This window comes from Gymnoscopelus microlampas (assembly GCF_963454915.1).
Source record: "Gymnoscopelus microlampas genome assembly, chromosome: 5".
NCBI classification, from domain to species: domain Eukaryota; kingdom Metazoa; phylum Chordata; class Actinopteri; order Myctophiformes; family Myctophidae; genus Gymnoscopelus; species Gymnoscopelus microlampas.
The window spans coordinates 48,726,977-48,745,639 of record NC_139942.1 but is presented as its reverse complement, the minus strand read 5'-3'; the positions used below and the strand labels follow the sequence as shown (position 1 = coordinate 48,745,639).

The 18,663-nt window shown below is 43.1% G+C and overlaps 2 protein-coding genes across 2 annotated transcripts in view; one reads left to right on the top strand and one right to left on the bottom strand.

The window, feature by feature from the left end:
- Nucleotides 1-6,323, top strand: part of LOC311045150 (neurocan core protein-like) — a gene marked incomplete at both ends in the record, with an annotated part of 140,000 nt that extends 133,677 nt beyond the window's left edge. The window contains 2 exons of the mRNA XM_084056960.1: nt 2,979-3,161; nt 6,205-6,323. Coding sequence (XP_083913086.1) covers nt 2,979-3,161; nt 6,205-6,323 — 302 coding nt within the window. The remainder of the gene's footprint in view (nt 1-2,978; nt 3,162-6,204) is intronic.
- Nucleotides 6,324-12,898: 6,575 nt separating this feature from the next.
- On the bottom strand, nt 12,899-18,197 carry LOC311045451 (transmembrane 6 superfamily member 2-like; the record flags this gene model as incomplete). The annotated part of the gene is made up of 10 exons (XM_084057329.1): nt 12,899-13,108; nt 13,296-13,415; nt 13,573-13,665; nt 14,485-14,586; nt 15,245-15,369; nt 15,547-15,629; nt 15,846-15,949; nt 17,153-17,250; nt 17,358-17,461; nt 18,106-18,197. The coding sequence occupies 10 exons, from the start codon at nt 18,195-18,197 to the stop codon at nt 12,899-12,901; spliced, it is 1,131 nt and encodes a 376-aa protein (XP_083913455.1).
- Between the last annotated feature and the right edge of the window lie 466 nt (nt 18,198-18,663).

Genomic DNA, 18,663 nt, shown 5'->3' with positions numbered 1-18,663 from the left:
GCAGCGATAGTTTTGCTGGATTTATAGTCAGTCCGTGCCTTGCTCACTGGCGGGGATGTGAAATTCCCACCTGAAGCATTTTAGCAGGTGTTTGTGTTGAGTATAATTGCCTTCCTTGCGTGGGCCCCACCCAGTCTGTCTGCATGTGATCTCTGTGGGCTTCACTATAGATTCATAGGATTCCCTCGGAGCAACCGCAGATGTTTGAAATATATAGAATCGTTGTTTCAGAGACCATCAATCTCTGTTTCGGTGCCATGGGCAAGAGAGGATCCAAAGAACTTCTGAAAGGAACAGACTGGAGTCTAAATAAAGATTTAGCAGCTCGACAAAGATGCTTAATAGATGCTCCGTCGTACGACGGCTTCGCTCGCCGAAAATAGACGAGACGCGCAAGTGGTGTAAAGTAACTAAGTGGATTTACTCAAGTAATGTACTTAAGTACAATTTTTAGGTAATTTTACTTTACTGGAGTATTTCCAATTGCCTATACTTTTACTTCTACTCCACTACATCTCAGAGGCAAATGTTGTACTTTTACTCCACTACAATTATTTGAAAACTTTAGTTACTAGTTACTATGCAGATATAAATGAATATATCATAAAACATACATTAACTACTTTATCTCTATTTTATACCGTGGCTATTTGAAAATAGCCGATTTACAAGCTCACAACGCGTCGCGAAGCGACGCGTTGTGAGCTTGTAGATCTGCTATTTTGAAACATTTTAGCACTTTTACTTTTAGTACTTTAAGTACTCTCAAGTAAATTTTGAATTCCGGACTTTTACTTGTAACAGAGTACTTCTACACTTAAACCCTTACTTAAGTACTTCTTCCACCACCGGTGACGCGACAGGTTGTGTGAGCTTGTAGATCGGGCTATTTCCGGGCGAGCGACACCGTCGAGCCACAAAGCATAAATCGAGAGAGAGAAAGACAGCGAGAGGGTATTGTTGGAATTGTGGCTCGGGATAAAGAAGGGATTCAGCACTCTGCATCATTCTGTCTGGCAAACGGTCTCATGGCTGCGTGGTTTGGCCGTGGGCCCGGCCCTCCGCAGAGCCCCATTAGCTCCCTCTGGCTTTGCTACAGTACCATGGGCCCCGACGCTGGAGATTCAGCAGCAAACGCTGTCATCTCTGAGGACGCAATAAAGAGCTGCCACATTGAGCTGTAATATCGCTGTCCTCTGGTGTTTTGTCCCTCGTCAGCCTTTCCGGAAATGTCAGCCAGACGAGGGCACTCAATCGTGTTACGGCACCGCTGTCTCCTTTCCCGAGTACCCATCTAATCTGCTCTCTGGAAATGACTTTCTGTTAACCCATTGAGACCGGGAACGCATCTGTGTGTCATTTTAAGATTTCTTTGGCTATTCAAAAATAGCAGACCTACAAAGCTCATAGTAGGTACTAAAGTTTTCAAATAACCGAGTGCTATGATAATGAGCTTGTAGATCTGCTATTTTTGAAAACTCGTGAGAATGTGTGCAAATCTTTGAATATATATATTTTTTAAAGCGAACATTTTGTAACTCAAATCTTTGCTTCTGGGGATTCTGCAAATGTCTTCTAAATCTCTAACAGTTTTTTGAAAAAACTTATGTTGCTCTAATATCAGTGGTGCTTAGAACCCTTTTCATGTATTTGGACCCCCCCGACTTTTGTTCCAGGGACCCCCGAAGCAAAGATTTGAGTTAAAGACGTTTGCTTTAAAAATATATATATTCAAAGATTTGCACACATTTTCAGATATATATATCTGCTATTTTTTAATAGCCAAATAAACCTAAAATGACAGAGATGCATCCCCGGATTGGATGGTTTAATAGCGGGTGAAAGTATAGTCTTGTCTTGTTGTAAGTGCAGTCTAGTGTGTCAGGCTAGTTATTGCTATGTTTAGCCCTGGTAGAACATTATTACTCACTTTGGAGGAGAAATAAAGTATTGACGTGTGTGTAGAATATTATCAGAAAATCCTTTAAGGCAGTGAACTACTTCAACCTTGCAAATGCTTTAACGATCTCTTCTCTCGTGTCATAACATTATGCATCTGATGTGACAGATGTGAGAGGTTTGAACTAATCCCAATTTATTTTGTCATTTCTTTATTCAGCAATAAACCAGCCAGCTGTTGTAACTATCGCCAGAGCAGGCTTAAATTATGTGGTTTACCAGTTCGGAATAATGAACAGTGAGGTGGTCATTATTGAGGAATAAAGCCAGACAGGGTGATGCATGCAGGACCACCACACTAAGCAGAGGGGTCTTGAATCACCCTGAAGGGGTTTATTTCCCAATAATGACCTCCTCCCTCCTCCTTCATTATCCTGCTTATTACATGGCTACTCAATCAAGTAAATCAATGATTTGGCACAAAGTATAACAACAAAATTGATTTAAAAAATAGAATTCCATTTCTTTTCCTTAAAGGAAATAGTCCATTAGATTCTATGGTTCCATGCGTTGTGAATGAGGCTGATTGTGAATGATGGGTTATTGAGCACAGCAGCTATGAAAAAAAGAATAGAGTAAAAGTACAAAAGTATTGGTATCAAAATGTACTTAAAGTACCAAAAGTAAAAGTGCTAAAATGTTTGAAAATAGCCGATCTACAAGCTCACAATGCGTCGCATTGTGAGCGATAATAGCCTACGCGTAGGCTATTTTCAAATAGCCTAGGTATAAAATAGGGCTAAAGTGGTAAATGTATGTTTCATGATGTAATAATTTATATCTGCAAAGTAAGCAGTAACTAAAGTTTCCAAATAATTGTAGTTGAGTAAAAGTACAATATTTGCCTCTGAGATGTACAGTAGTGGAGTAGAAGTAAATACTCCAGTAAAGTAAAATAAATACCTCAAAATTGTACTTAAGTACAGTACTTGAGTAAATGTACTTAGTTACTTTACACCACTGTATGTCTGTATAACCCCAACATGGAATATTGCTTTTTATCCAATCGTGTTTGGCAGTGTTGTGTGGAACCCCGCCCGCGGTGGAGAACGCCCATCTGATTGGCCGACGCAGGTCCCACTATGACATCCATGCGGTGGTGCGCTACCAGTGCGCCGACGGCTTCTACCAGCGGCACATCCCCACCGCACGCTGTCGCACCGACGGCAGCTGGGAGCATCCCAAGATCATCTGTACAAAGTGTGAGTGGCCCTCACAATTTTCTGCTTTAACCCATTAATAGTCGCGTATGTCTACGCGAACCTACTTAATTGCGCAACATGCCAGTCGCATAGATATACGCAAAGTGGTCTTTTTTTCTTTTTTTTTTACTCACAGGTTGAAATTTCATTGTAGGCCTCGTTCTCCACGACACATTTCATTGTAGCACCACCGGAAGCGGAATTATTCTTCTCCGGAGATTTTCGTTGCCATCCGCCTCCATTCTAAAGCGGACACTAAATCGTCATTTTCTCGGTTGTAGTTTTTCTCGTCGCTGATCGCTGTTTAACATAAACCGTTGTAACTACAAGATGGCGGATCGCCTATCGAAATGGGTTTCGCTGGCCGACGGAGACGGATCGCCTGTGTGTTTACAAACAGTTTAACGTGCGATCATAAGGAATTTAACGAGGTCTGTGGCGAAACAAAAAAACAACAATAAAACGCTGGCACTGGTGAGTACATTATGAGATTAAACTCTGGCATGGAATGTGTTAAGACCTGGAACGCATCCGTGTGTCATTTTTAGATTTATTTGGCTATTCAAAAATAGCAGATATACAAACTCATATACAAACTCAAAAACGCTAATGTTTATTAGCGTTTTTGTGTTCGCTGGCTCCCGGGTTGCCAAATCATGTGTGTCAACCAAGCGCCGGTGTTGCCACATCCGCGAAACAAGCGGACCATGACGCGTGTGTGGTGCTCATATCCCCCCGACGGGTATGGTCTAGTATAGATAAATATAGATAAAGGGGTTAAAATGATTGTGATGCTGTATTAACACATTTTGCTGGGGACCCCCTCAAGGACCCCTGGGCGGGTCCCCAGTCAGACCCCTTTTTGAGAACCGCTGCGCTAGACAACATTAAGCCACTAGATGTCACACTCTCAACACCTCAGTTCCACATGAGGCGTAAAGCTTTGCTTTAAAGAAAAAAAAAGTTTCCCAACACAACTGGAAGCATAATAATAATAGCAGCCGTCATCATAATATCGATCATAATATAGTTTTTTGGGGGGAAGCAATACTCTTATTCCGCAACTTCACAATCTGTTGCTATATTTTCTTTTCATTATTAATTTACATACAAATGTAATAAATACAACTGAAATATTGTGTCAGTATGTCCAATGTATGTTATATGCTTATTTATTCTTTTATTTTTGAGTGGTGCCAACCACTCCTACATTTGACTTTGTCCGTGTGTCCGTATGTCCGTCCGTATGTTTGAGCACGGCTGATTGGTCAAGCTTCACGTGACACGTGACAATATGTTGTCACGTGTCACGTGACAACATATTGTTGCTGATTGCAACACAAGGATGCAACCAGTTACACTTTCAAAGGCACCACTCTCTTCACACTGGGTGTGATTTTTAGCGGCGCTAGCCGCTCTATACCTTTAGGTATGGAGCGGATCCTGCTCTATACCTGACTTTGTCCGTGTTCACCGTCAACGCTCTGATTGGTCAGACCCGTCAACGCTCTGATTGGTCAGACCCGTCAACGCTCTGATTGGTCAGACCCGTCAACGCTCTGATTGGTCAGACCCGTCAATGCTCTGATTAAGTGATTGGTCAAGCTTCACGTGACACGTGGCTATAAACACATTATAAACACATAACGATGACAAAATGTATCAAAGGCGCCGCTACCTTCACACTGGGTGTGATTTTTTAAATTGTAAAGTGACGATGGCAGTGTGGAAGTGTGCAGACAGAGCAAGCATTTTAAACATTTATCTATTGGCGCTCCTATTGTATATGTGATGCGAGAGTGCAGTCCAGCCAACACCCACTCGGGTCCTCCTGAATCGCTGCCCTCCCCACACTCTCCTATCTAACATCAGGGTCTTGAGCTCTACAGCAGGGGTCTTCAACATTTTCAGGCCAAGGACCCCCTAGCTGAGAGAGAGATGAAGCAGGGACCCCCCCTCTATATCGTATAAAATTTTGAATCAGATTCAACAGTTTTTGTTTACGTGGTCTGCTCTTTTTTCCCCTCTACACCTATACCTCTTTGCCAAAAATAGCCGATCTACAAGCCCACAACGCCTTGCAGCACGAGGCGTTGTGAGCTTGTAGATCGGCTATTTTTGGCTAAAGTTCTCCTCAGAAATGGGATGCAAGGGTTCAAGTGGTTAAGGTAACATAAAAAATCCTATCACACAATGATTTGGCGGACCCCCTGTAGTAACTCTGAGGACCCCCTAGGGGTCCCGGACCCCCTGTTGAAGACCCCTGCTCTACAGGGTTGTTAGCCAAGCTGCCGCAGTGCATCTACGTAGGTGGTGCGCTTCTTACCTTTCCTGGCTTTGCCCTGGGTTGGCTTCCCATAGTGTCAGTTTGCTTGCCACTAGTTCCGGGTGCTTAAGTATACAGTATACAATGATGTAGATATGAGGTGGATGAGATTAGTCTGGCTGAGTTCAGAGGAGATCAGACAAGATGAGGTTAGACAAGACTTATATCGTCTCTGTCGGGCGTAAACCTCATCATGTCCAAAACTGTTACTCTTCGGGATTTGAATTCAAAAGCAGCAAAAGTTCAAAGCTCAAGCGCATCGCTTGGCACTGCGTTTCGAGCTGCGTTTCGAGCTTGTAGATCTGCTACTTTTGATACTTTTGTGTGACGCTGTAGTATGATCAAGTAGGGCATTAATTTACGAAAAAGAAGTTAGAATATTGAGTTTCTGCCCGACAGCAACGATATCATATTAACTCATTCAATGCCAAGCTTATTTATGGAATTTTGGCTCTGAGTGCCACAGTCAAAATTCATTGTAAAAAAAAAGTGCTCAGGAGCCGAGATACAGCCTTTTTAAGTTGGAAGTTAAACAAAGAGTGAATGGAGCAGTGAATGGAGTAGCAAATCTTCAAATCATCATTTTTTATTTTATTTTTTATTTTTTTCATGACGTCTTTGACGTCCTGTGGCGCACGGGGCGTCAGGCCAGGTCTTTGACGTCATGTTTTTCACTGGATGAGTTAACCCAGGCGTTCTTTAAATTCCGCTCCTTAGCCCGACGATCCCACCGATACCGGCGCCACCACCACCAGCGCAGGGAACGCCGGAATCACAGGAGACACGGCGGCGGGGAAGGACACCGGGGCGCGGACGACGCACACAGCCACTACTGAACCAAATGATACCACGAGACCCACAATGCCTGGCGCCAACCAGGACCCATAATAAAAGACAATAGTTCCAACAGATCAGATCCATTCCTCCATGTTCCTGTCGACTTCTTACCTTGTCTCTGTTTTAGCTCGCTACGGTTGGATACGGTATTTCTTTAAGGTCATTTTTTAAAAACACATATCACCACCATAACCCCTTTATTGATCTTTAGTGTTTTGGGGGTCTCTTATGTGTGGTTGGCCAGTTTAGCCCAGGTCCATGTGAACACTAACCGTGTTTGTCCGACTAACAAGGTCTGTGATATCTCAGTAGATCGACAACCTATTCATAAATAACCTTGCGTGTGTGTGTGTGTGTGTGCGCGCGCGTGTGTGTGTGTGTGTGTGTGTGTGTGTGTGTGTGTGTGTGTGTGTGTGTGTGTGTGTGTGTGTGTGTGTGTGTGTGTGTGTGTGTGTGTGTGTGTGTGTGTGTGTGTGTGTGTGTGCGTGTGTGTGTTCATGAGGGTGTGTGTAGGGAAAATGTGAGGCGCAGTTTTATTTAGTCTTCACCCTACGTGGAAAACGGTATTCCTTCTAGTATTCCTTTTACAAAGCACAGATGTAATTTATGCAAGATAGCGTTCATCAGTCTCAAATAAATAACCCCTGAGCTTTTTGTATGATTTGTACTCCGTCGTTATGACCGTGTCCCGTACCGGAAGCGGCTGATCTACAAGCTTGTGCGTCACCAGGGGTCATCCATGTGTCCGCACACGGACAAATGTGTCCGCGTGGCAAGACTTGGCCTAGTCTGTGGCAAATTCTAGATTTTCGTTTTTACACAACATTACATGGTTCTTATTTTGATCATAAGACCCAATTACTGAATGTCAGTCTCCAGGTTTTCTTCAGAATTATGTATGACACTGATGTACTATGACACTGTATGGCAGTGGTTCTCAAACCTTTTCATGTCAAGGACCCCCAAATTGACACTTATTAGCCCGTGGACCCTCATAATAGAAGATTTTTACGGCTCTCTAGCAGTGATTTTCAACCATTTTAATTTTAAGGACCCCCAGTTTGACACGCATTAGGCTACGTACCCCCACTTAATGGGATTTATATCTCTGGGACCCCAATTCATATTGTAAAATCAATGTTAATGTAACTCTGAGAGTGTACAAATAGTTACAGACCCATAAAGGTCCATTTGGTTCCTATCCATAATTTAGCTGGGGACCCCCTGGAACCCCCTCAAGTACCCCTGGGGGTCCCCGGACCCCACTTTGAGAACCAATGCTGTATGGCACATTAGGAGTCCACTAATAGGACAGCGGCTCTCAAGTGTTTTATTTTCAAGGACCCCCATAACTCTTAGAGTGAACGTACGGGTCCATTTGGTTCCATTTGTACACTCTCAGAGTTATGGACCTGTAATAGTCATTCAGGGCTAGCTCTTTATGTGTTTTTCTACTCATTTTGTATGTTCGTGGCAAAAATAGAATTTTGACAAAGATGTCCACCATAAGCTACCATGGCGATTACCCCTGCGCGTCACACCCCGACCCATTGTGAGCTTGTACATCGGCAAATTCTTTTGGCATTCTTTTTGGCACCCTACACCGTCATACGACGAACTATAAATCAGGTTTTAATTCTTCCTTTCCCCGTAGAACACCTGACTAGCAGGTCTGTTTTTTTGCTCTATATTGTACATGCTGTTTTCTAATATTTGCAATGTTTTTGTGTAATGTTTACTATTTATTATCAACCGTTTGCTAGTGAATATGCTTGGTTTCTTTTTTTACTTACTGTTTAGACAGCCGGCGTAACTTACTCTTTTATATGCCGGTGCCCCATTCGTACAGTCAATGGGTAACAGAATTAATCCTTTTGATTGTCTCTAATCTCTGTAACGTTACTGTACATATTGTGGTGTTTGTTTGTTATTGGCTGATTCTTCATTAATAGCTGGACCTTCTCCCCCCCCCCCCCCACCATCACTGTAAGGAGCACTCTCAGCTAATGAATGAGTCCCATTGATTTTAGACTGGTGGTGATGGATTCCGTTCAATACTGTCCCGAGATAACCGCTTGATTGTATCTGAATCGCTAACTACTCTCAGTCTTTGCACGGCTATATTAACAGACGGGTGAGACGCACAACTGTTGTCTTTAGGCCCTCTTTGATATTTTGATCTGTCTCGCCCCCCCCCCCCCTTTTCTTTTGGTGTTATGAAGCCTAATTTCATACTCCGTCTCACGACGGTATCGCTTGACAACAACCGATTGTCAAGCCTTATGGTGTGATGAATAAACAATAGGAAAATCGATGGCAAGTAATAGTTGATTCTCGTTCATACAGGTTGAGGCCTTTATTCGTGATGAAAAATCGACCTCATTCCAAATAAAAGAAAATTGCTTTATCTGCACTTAAGCGGCACGGTCAGCGGCACGGTCGTACAACGGAGTATAAATGAAACTTTATGACTTTTTCCTGTCCTGCTGTTGTGTTACGTTCTTAATAAAGTGGGGGAATAAAATGCAGATCAGTGTATTAATTAATTTCTCTTCTCTGTTTAGTTTCCCTTTAGATTGGTTTCAGTTTCCCTTTAGATTGTTTTATAAGGTTAGTAGTTTTAGTTTTAAGAATTGACTAGTTTTAGATTACTTTTTATTTCTTTTGTCTTAGTTTTAGTTTTTCAAGTATTGATTTATAGAAGCTGAAAGGGTAGGATGAAAGACACCTGATGGTGGAAAAACTAAAACAAAGATAATTTTACAATTCTATTTCATTTTAGTTACTTTAGATTCTTGTTAGTTTTGCATTGTTCATTTTAGTTTTGATTTCGTTTTTTTTTTGTTTCAGTGAACAACATAGGCCTATATCATTTCTTTTACCGCATGTATCACAGTATATTACCGCCTGTAACCCTTCTCTTTTGTCAGAGAAGTAGATGTAGTGCAGACACGGTCGTATCGTTTCTATCTGAGGCACTCTAGCACAAGAAACCCAATCAGAAGTCTTTATCTGATCGTCCTTTATTCAGCCAGGTTTCTGTTCTCTGCCTTTCACTTCATTGTGCTCCGTGAACAATGACCTTATCCTGTCTGGTACAAGGAGCAATTTGTGGCTAGTGTCCAGTGTTGCCAGATTTTGCGAGAGAAATAAACAACCAGGTCTATGAAAACAAGCCCAAAAAGAAGCGACTAACACATGAGCACTTTAAACCTATTAATACATCGGCTATTTGAAAGTGGTTACATTTTTGTCTATTTTGGATGCCAGGGTTAATGTGGCTAAAGTGTGCCCCCAGCAGGTGAATGAGAACAAAATGTGCTACTGTCAAATATTACAAATGTCCCCAGCCAGAGTACTCATGAGTCATGGCACCTATCTGTCAGCCAAGGAAAACAAAATATGATTGTGAAAAAGGTGACCTATAGCTAAAAAAAAACCTTGCAACTGTGAGGCGTGTGAATTTGCTTTTCATTCGGTACTGTAGCAGCCCAGTGATTATCAACCTATAATAACTTTATTTTTATTTTTATTGATGAACATGATTTGGTCCGATATGGTCTGTCATTTCATCCAGAATTCCTTTACTGCAGTGGTTCTCAAAGGGGGGTTCCGGGGACCCCCAGGAGTCCTTGAAGAGGTTCCAGGGGGTCCCTAGCCAAATGATTGATAGTTAGAAACCAAGTCTATTTGATACACTCTGAGAGTGTATAGATGGAACTAAATTGACCCATTAATGGTCCCTAACGGGTCCATTTTGGTTCCATTTGTTAAATGAACACAGATGATGATATAGTATAGATTGAGGTCCCAGAGATCAAAATAGTATCAAATGGGGGTCCGTTGCCTAATGCATATCAAACTGGAGGTCCTTGAAATGAAAATGTTTGAGAATCACTATAGCCGTAAAAATCTTCTCTTATGGGGGTCCCTGGCATACCTTTTCAAATGGGAGTCCATGGGCTAATATGTGTCAAAGTGGGGGTCCTTGACATGAAAAAGTTTGAGAATCACTGCTTTACTGTATACCATATAAACTGCAGCCTATGTTACTGACTGTTAATAATTTAGCTGGGGACCCCTGGAATCCCACATTGAGAACCACTGCTGCAGCTTACGCTGCATGAAAGACTACAACACACAGAACTCTCTGATACTGTACGTTCCACGTTGTTTTGGGTTTGTCTGGGTTTAGTGTCCTGGCTGTCTGTCTCTCCCTGGGTCTCTCCCTCCCTCTATCTTTCTCTGCAGGCTCCTCCAGTCACTAATCAGCTTGTCATATGATGCCAATCAAGCCAATTGTGCTTTCCCTTCCCATTTGCCGTCCCGCTCCTCTGACTCCACCTCCGCTAATCAGATCCATCTGCTGTCCTATAAAAGCCTTTGGCCCCTCCCTCTCTTGCCTGACCTTCGCATCAGTTTGTAAACTTCCGCTTGTAGCCTTGTGTTTTGAATCCCAGAGCAAACTTTGCTTGTATAATTCACCTACTTTGGTGTTGTGTGTATGCCCTGCCTTGGGACAGTTAACACAGGGGCCTCTATACACAGTAGGTTGAATTCTTGTCAGACAGACACAAGGGGTGGATGCCACTTTTTGTTTTTATGAACATTGGTCAGAGTAGTTAGGTAAGCAGGCCTTAAAAGAGTTCGTAACACTGTCTCTAAACGGTATGTTAGTATACAGAACTTATGTCATCTCTATGTCTGACAGCCACTATGCAGGGTTCAACTCTTATCAGTGTGACAACCACAGGCAGGAAGATCAGAGTTCACTGGGCCACCGGCTCGCAACTAAGGACATGGTGACATCACCGGTAGGAGACGATGTCGGGGTCAACAGATCAACCTATTGCCTAATAGTTTATGCTCCGTCACACAACAGTATCACTTGCGGAGTGCCGACAGAGTGGTGGACAAAGTACACAACCACACTACTCGAGTCACAGTATAGTGTAGATACTCCTTGTGAAATATTGCTCAACTACAAGTGCACATGCAGTGTAGTCAAAAGTACAATATGTGTCTTTCACATGCAGTGGAGTGAAAGTCTCCAAAAATACAATTAGTCAAGTAAGTGCAGTAACTACGTTTTTGGACGCACAGACTTATTTGTGTATCCCAAAGGTCAATTTAGCCTTTTGGGGGATAAACAATTACCTCAAGAACAGATATATAATTAGTGTAATATCACATTTTCAGATTATATCTTCATTAGGCTGACCAGCTGAAACACTTTTAAACCCATTTATCAGTAAAATCCCCTAGTTACTGCACTTTGGCTTTGTAGGGCATAACAAACCACTCAAAGAATTGTATTCGTTACTGTCCACCACTGCCGACAAGAAATGATCTTCAAGATAACGAGTCGCATCGAGCAATAAACCAAAGGGTTTAAATCGGATGATTGAAAACTAATTTGCTGGAAAATGAAGCCAGCTGTGTTTCACAATCTGATCAATAATGTCTGTTAAGGTCTAAAGATAAGAACATTGTACAGTATATGACACAAGAGTTCATTTGAGGAGACTGACATGACCTGAATTCAGCAAAAAAAGGGTTCATTAAGGGGCATATGATTTATTTTCTCACATATTAAACAAAACAAAAAAAATGTTTTCCAGCCAACTCATAATGCATCCCATATACAGTAGCCTATACATAAAAACAACAAAACAAAAGATGAAAACACAAACTCGAATTGATAATATTACATTTGAAATGTAATATTAGCAATAATTTTATAGAATGTAATAATAGACCATGAAGGTCTGTCGAGGGTCTCTCCTTGATCAACCCCTTGTCCACGCCCCACGCCCCACGCCCCACGTCCCACCGCCCAGGCCCCACACCCAAGTTGTGAAATAGCATTTATCTCCCTTATCAGCAACTCTGTACAGTCAGTCATCCAGCTTCACAAACATTCGATAAATTCTTCAAGTTATGCCGAGCATCTCCAACATTCACATATTCGGGTGAAATACGCGAATCCAACACAGTGAGTAGTTCTCATCGATCAAGGCAGATTTAGATAAATGAAAAAAAAGAGAAGAAAAACATTTCAAACTAGACAAGTTGTGTGTAAAACACAAACAGTAGGATTGCTGAGCATTGTTCTCACAGATGGATTTCTGTAATAACCGTGTAGCTGTCTTTCCCAGCGTGCCACTGGGCTGTGGGCTTTTAGTTTATAGTGTTATTTGTCTGGGAAGAGATGGCAAATGGGTCCCTGTGTATACGGCACTTCCAAGCTATGCCATGTGGAACCGTCCTTAGCTGCACACAAACAGCCTTTATCAGGGTTCAATAGTCCATGCAGGGAGTGCTGAGCGAGGTGACAGTGATTTGGAACGGTTGAGTCAGGAAGCAGCGTTTTCAAAAAATTGAAGCGTTCAGCAGATTTCTCCTCTGCACTCACTCGCTGTGGGTTTAAAAATATTGTGTTTGAGGCAGTTTGTGTGCCAATGAAAGACAGTCCAGTGACCTTAAAAGCTGGGTCCCACAGCACGAAAACAGTCTTCATAGCTGGAGCCTCCACAATCCTGTGGGCCAGCGTGTGTGTGTGTGTGTGTGTGGTTTATTTTTTCTTTTTGTCGTTGCTGGTCTGGCCTTTAGGAACGGGCTTCATGAAGTAGGCGGGGCTGAAGTGACACCGCAGGACCAGCAGGGCGGGTACGACGGCGTACAGGACGTTCAGGGTGACGATATGCCGCCACTTGTCTGAAGGGACCCTGTACGTGAAGGGGGTCCGAGAGTGTAGAGACCCCCCGAGGTGGCACCACTGAGTCTGAGGAGAGAAGAGAAGAGAAGAGAAGAGAAGAGAAGAGAAGAGAAGAGAAGAGGGAGGGGTTGGAGAGGAGAGGAGGATTAGTCACTTAAGCCCTTTATACTTTGTTGTACAGCGAATAGCGAAAATAGCCAATGCACGTCGCATCTAAAACTAAGAGCAAATGATCTTAAAAAACACAATTTACCTGAATCATTGCCCCAGCAAAGAAGAGGGTCCAGTCCAGCATCCAGCTACATCCTGGCGTCCTCAGACCGTAGATAAAGACCGCCAGCAGAGGCAGGGCGTAGAACAGATATACCAACATCTACACAGCAATGATGAACCAGGAGCAGGGTTAGGATTTTGCTCATTAGCCTATGAACCAGTGAAGAGGGAATGGAACCTTTTAGGCCCTAAAAGGTTCCATCGCCTCTTCACTGGTTCATTGTGGTGAACTGAGTTGTGTCTCCCTTCGGACTCACCGTGACCTTGGGGAATCCAACGGGGTCTTTGAGATAGGGCTCATACTGGTAGATGTAGGTGAAGCAGTAATCTAGGGGACAGTCCATCACCACCTGTGGTGGACGAGGGACAGGAGAGAGAGAGAGGGAGAGAGAGAGAGAGAGAGAGAGAGAGAGAGAGAGAGAGAGAGAGAGAGAGAGAGAGAGAGAGAGAGAGAGAGAGAGAGAGAGAGAGAGAGAGAGAGAGAGAGAATGAGTTTGTTTTTATGTTTTCTACATAGTATATTTCAACTGTACATACAGTACTTTTCTCAGTTTTATTCCACGCTTGCTTTGGCTATGTAAACATATGTTTCCCATGCCGATGAATCCCGTTTGAATTGAAGAAAGAGAGAGTGAGTGAGAGAGAGAGAGAGAAACAGACAGACAGACAGACAGACAGACAACATACAGTGAGCTCATCAATGATTTGATTAGTTCAAGCATATATGCCTGAAAGAAATGCTTCTGAAACAGTCTTTTTTGGTTACTCAAAAACACAGTAGGGGGAAGGGGGTCCTATAAGGAAAGAAGATTGGATTTATTTTATTAGCCAGTGCAACTCAAATAGGCTTGGATTGCAGCTGTGAATGTGGTGTGGTTCAAGCCTTGAGCTCTTCCTCAAACAGCCTCCTGGGGACTTTTGAGGGCCAGTTGTTCTAACAACACAGCATTTTTTTTAGTTAGCTAAACACTGGACAGAAACATTCAGAATAAAGCTACGTTTTGGCATGAAAAATAGGCCTATATGGGGTCGATTCTCTCCCCATGGCTCACTCTATATCTTTGTCCACTAGGCCTAACATGTGGCGTGCCAACTGCCTTACCTAACTGTGAGGCTTATGTGAGTGAAATACTGGAGCGGTGCAAAGGCTTTCATGTGTCGTTACTCACAAAACCTCTGAACACGGTGAAGGCCATGGCCCCCAACAGCATCAGTGACAGCAGCAGGTCGACGGGACGAGACAGCAGGCTTCTCTTCTGCTCTGCAGCCACCTGCTCAACACAGACACAAATCCTGTTACCATTCACATACACACTTCATGTTGAATGTTTGGGTATATGGCTGTAAACCAAGACAAAGGCACAGTAGTATGTGCTATAACGCAGTGGTTCTCAGATATGTCAAGTGGCCAGAATTTACATGTGTTTTGACCACGGACCTCCATTTGAAAAATATGTGCTGTGTGTGTGTATGAGGAGTCAAGTCAATAGTTTGTTTGGTGGCGACGACCACACTTTTTTTTTAATATATAGTTTGTTTGGTGGCAACGACCACAGGTTTTTTTTTGTTCTGGGCTGTGATCCCATAGCATGGGAGGACACCCGTCGTTCAGAGTATGGGGAAGTCTCTGGGAAGTCTCCCCATTGGCTTAAAGGATTGAAGGACAGCCAATGATGAAAAGGTCGCTAGAAAGTGTTTAGAAAGTGTAGAGAAAGTGTTGAGTAGTTGATCAGTCTCTTCCTGGACCATGCTGCAAGCAACCTGGTAAAAATAATAGGCTACAGCATGTAGTTTTTGAATAGCCGGAAAATAGAATAAAGCTGAAGTGTTTAAACTGTTCCTCATTTTGCTGGGAACCCCCTGGAACCCCCTCTAGGACCCCTTGGGGGTCCCTGGACCCCACTTTGATAACCAGTGCTAATAACTCACCTTGTCTGCTGTAATGATTGGCATCTCCCTGGGCCTACTGAAGAGCAGGGAGGCTGCCCAGATGGGCACCAACAGGAAGGGGGTGTTCCTCCAGAAGGCGGGGCGAATGTTAGACCCATATTTACCTGAACGAATGAGAATATTATCAATGGCAGGAGGATACACGCGTGTGTGTATGTGTATGTGTGTGTGTCTGTGTGTGTGTGTGCGTGCGTGCGTGCGTGCCTGCGTGCGTGTGCGTGTGTGTGTGTGTGTGTGTGTGTGTGTGTGTGTGTGTGTGTGCGCGTGTGTGTGTGTCTCACCAATGACCACTCCAGGGATGAAGACCAGTTGTTGGGCGATGGACGACCCCGCCCACAACAGTCCCATGCTGCGATAGGACTTCCTGCACAGAGAGGAGAGAGAGTACAAACACTACTACATTATGAGCCTGAATGATGCCAGTGAGTTTTGGGTCCGATCCCGATTTTGCAGACTCCCAGCCCACCGATTACAGATGTTTTCACCGATGTTTTGTCAAAACGTACAAGGTGGACAGACATGAAAAGGCGATCCCAAATGAGGCGGGGGGGGGGGGGGGGGTTTGGAGTAAACAGCTTACCCACTGAACATGCGGTGGATCATGGTGAGGAAGAGGAAGAAGTGAACCACTCCCTCCCAGTAGCACATCATCACAGCGTAGGCAGAACTCAGATGAGGCTCCCCCTGTAGCACACAGTGGAGTTTGGATTCATTGATTGATTGAATACTTTAGTAACAGTTTGCAAAAAAGTACAGAGGTACAGTTATACAATAATGCTAAAAGCCTGAGGGCTTAATTGTATCCATTGGGATCCTTTATGTATTCAATTCATCAAGACATATAAAGATGTACTATACAAGAGAATACATCAATACTAGGAGCAGTAAAAGTATATTTACAGAAAAACAGTGGGGAGTCATTTCTTTTGGCAAGCTAGAAGACTTGTCTAGGTCCTTTTATGCTCTTTTATGGCAGTTTATGGAGCTGTTATTATCTTCGCACAGCGAAGATGTTATTTTCCCCAATATAGTAACTGCTCCTTCTAATAGCTGTAATCCGTAACTCCTATGTCCTACCCGGGATTTGAATTTCTACAGCTCATCCAAGAGACAATCTGGGCTTGTCCAGGGGAGATATTGCACGTATGAGCTTCAGGCAGGGCTACTATCCGACACCAGGGTCTAAAAATGTCTCAATGGACGGGGAGACCACCTCCGACTTTTGCAGATGTACTTATATCAGGGGTCTTCAACCTTTTCAGGCCAAGGACCCCCTAGCTGAGAGAAAGATAAAGCAGGGACCCCCTACTCTATATTGTATAAAAGTGTGTTTCAGATGAGATGTTTTTTTTTTACTTAGTCTGCTCTTTTTTCCCCTCTACACCTATAGCCTCTTTGCCAATAATAGCCGATCTACAAGCTCTCAACGCCTCGCAGCGCGAGGCGTTGAGAGCTTGTAGATCTGCTATTTTTGGCTAAAGTTCTCCTCAGAAAAGGGGATGCTAGGGTTCAAGTGGTTACGGTAAAAAAAAAAACATATCACACAAACATTTGGCGGACCCCCTGTAGTAACTCTGAGGACCCCCTAGGGGTCCCGGACCCCCTGTTGAAGACCCCTGACTTATATTGTATTAGATTGGTTAAAATACACATTTCTTCATTAAAACAAGTCCCGGATTGCAACTTTAAGAGACTTAATTTGGTTTCATTGGGGTGGAACAGTGAACAGCCAAGTATTGAGCTTTGCGGCCAGACACAATATAGCCCACAGACATTTGAGAGATAGAGAGACAGAGAACTAATTGTGCATTCGGGGAATATACTGTATAAGCTTTGACATCAGTGTTTGAGGTCACCGAATCAATGGCAAAAATTGAGAATTTTTACCTTCTTCAGGTAGAAGCCCATGAAACCAGAGATGTACCCATCCTGCTCCAGAGCGTTGGTGAGGCCCACCAAACAGGTGAAGGAGAACTCTGCGAACACTGGGCCACAGGAATGAAAGAAACGTCATATAACATGGGTAAATTTTTTCCCCATTTGTACACTCTTTAAATGAACACTGATGATTTATTGTGCAGATTGTAGTTACCATAGAATAAGGGGTCAACGTTCTTCTTGTGTTTCACAGTGAGGAGCAGCAGGAGCAGTACTGAACCCAGGACGAACATTCCCAGTCCCAGGATAGGCAAAGGTCTGAGGAATACAGTATAATGATATAAAAATGACTCATACATTCTATGTCACTGTACAGAAGGACATCAAATGAACAAACTGAACCGGTCAGTTCAACCCCCACCCCCCCTTCACTCCTACAGGTTATTTGAAAGAGCTTTTTCTCACTTTATTTGTTAACACAGTGTGAATTTTACAACAGACCCCCTGCTGCTTTTTTTTATAATGCAGAGATGTGACTGACAATGAAGTCTCTACATCAGGGGTTCTCAACGTGGGGTCCACGGACCTCCAGCGGTCCTTAGTAGATAGTTATCTTCACCATTATTACATGTAGCCTACAAGTAAATTCTATTATTGTAGAGAATGTACAATAATTGCTATTTTGAGTTTTACTGTTATATCTATACCTACAGTACATAGATGACAACGGAATGCTTGACCAAATTGACCCTATTTATGTCTAAAAAATGTAATGTTCTCAGATTAGGGTCCCAGAGATAATGATCAAATGGGGTCTGTGGCCCTGAAACGTATCAAATAGCTGGTCCTTGAAATTAAAAAGGTATTTTGCCCTCAAAGTATAGCCTACAGTCGTAAAACATGTGTTGGCTACTATACTGTATATATAGAACATGAAAAGGTGTAAAATAGCGTTAACTTACTCCTGAAGCAGAGGAACATTGTTCATTGTGTACAGAACTCCCGGGGCCAGGAGAGAGAGCAGAAAAACAAATACTTCCACCGGCGGCCACATCTTCCACAGTTTACTCTCACTGGACCTGTCAGCCGAGGGAAAATAAATATCCAGACAGACACGTGAGTGAACTGCAGTCGTCTAAACCGTTCCGGATGTGATCAGAAGCATATTAGAGGTAGATATATCCTGCTGTTGTTTCCTCTATACAGCCAAGATAGTGATAACAAGCAAAGGGAGTGTCATCTGTAACTATAGGTCTACTTTTCAGATTCTGTGATTAGTTGTGGGGCATTTTTGCTCCAGGCAGACGCATGCGTCAATGCACTCACTATCTGCAAGTTTCAAAGGTCACCAGCTTTGAACACGGGGGAGTTTCTCATTGTACTCATGTTTGTCACTGTCTGGGACCCATCATCACCAGTGATAACATTGTGATTTTTTTTCTCCTATGCATTAAGGTTGACAAAATAAACAACACTGTTGGCTAATAGGCCTACAGTAGGCCTGTCACATGATCATGGGC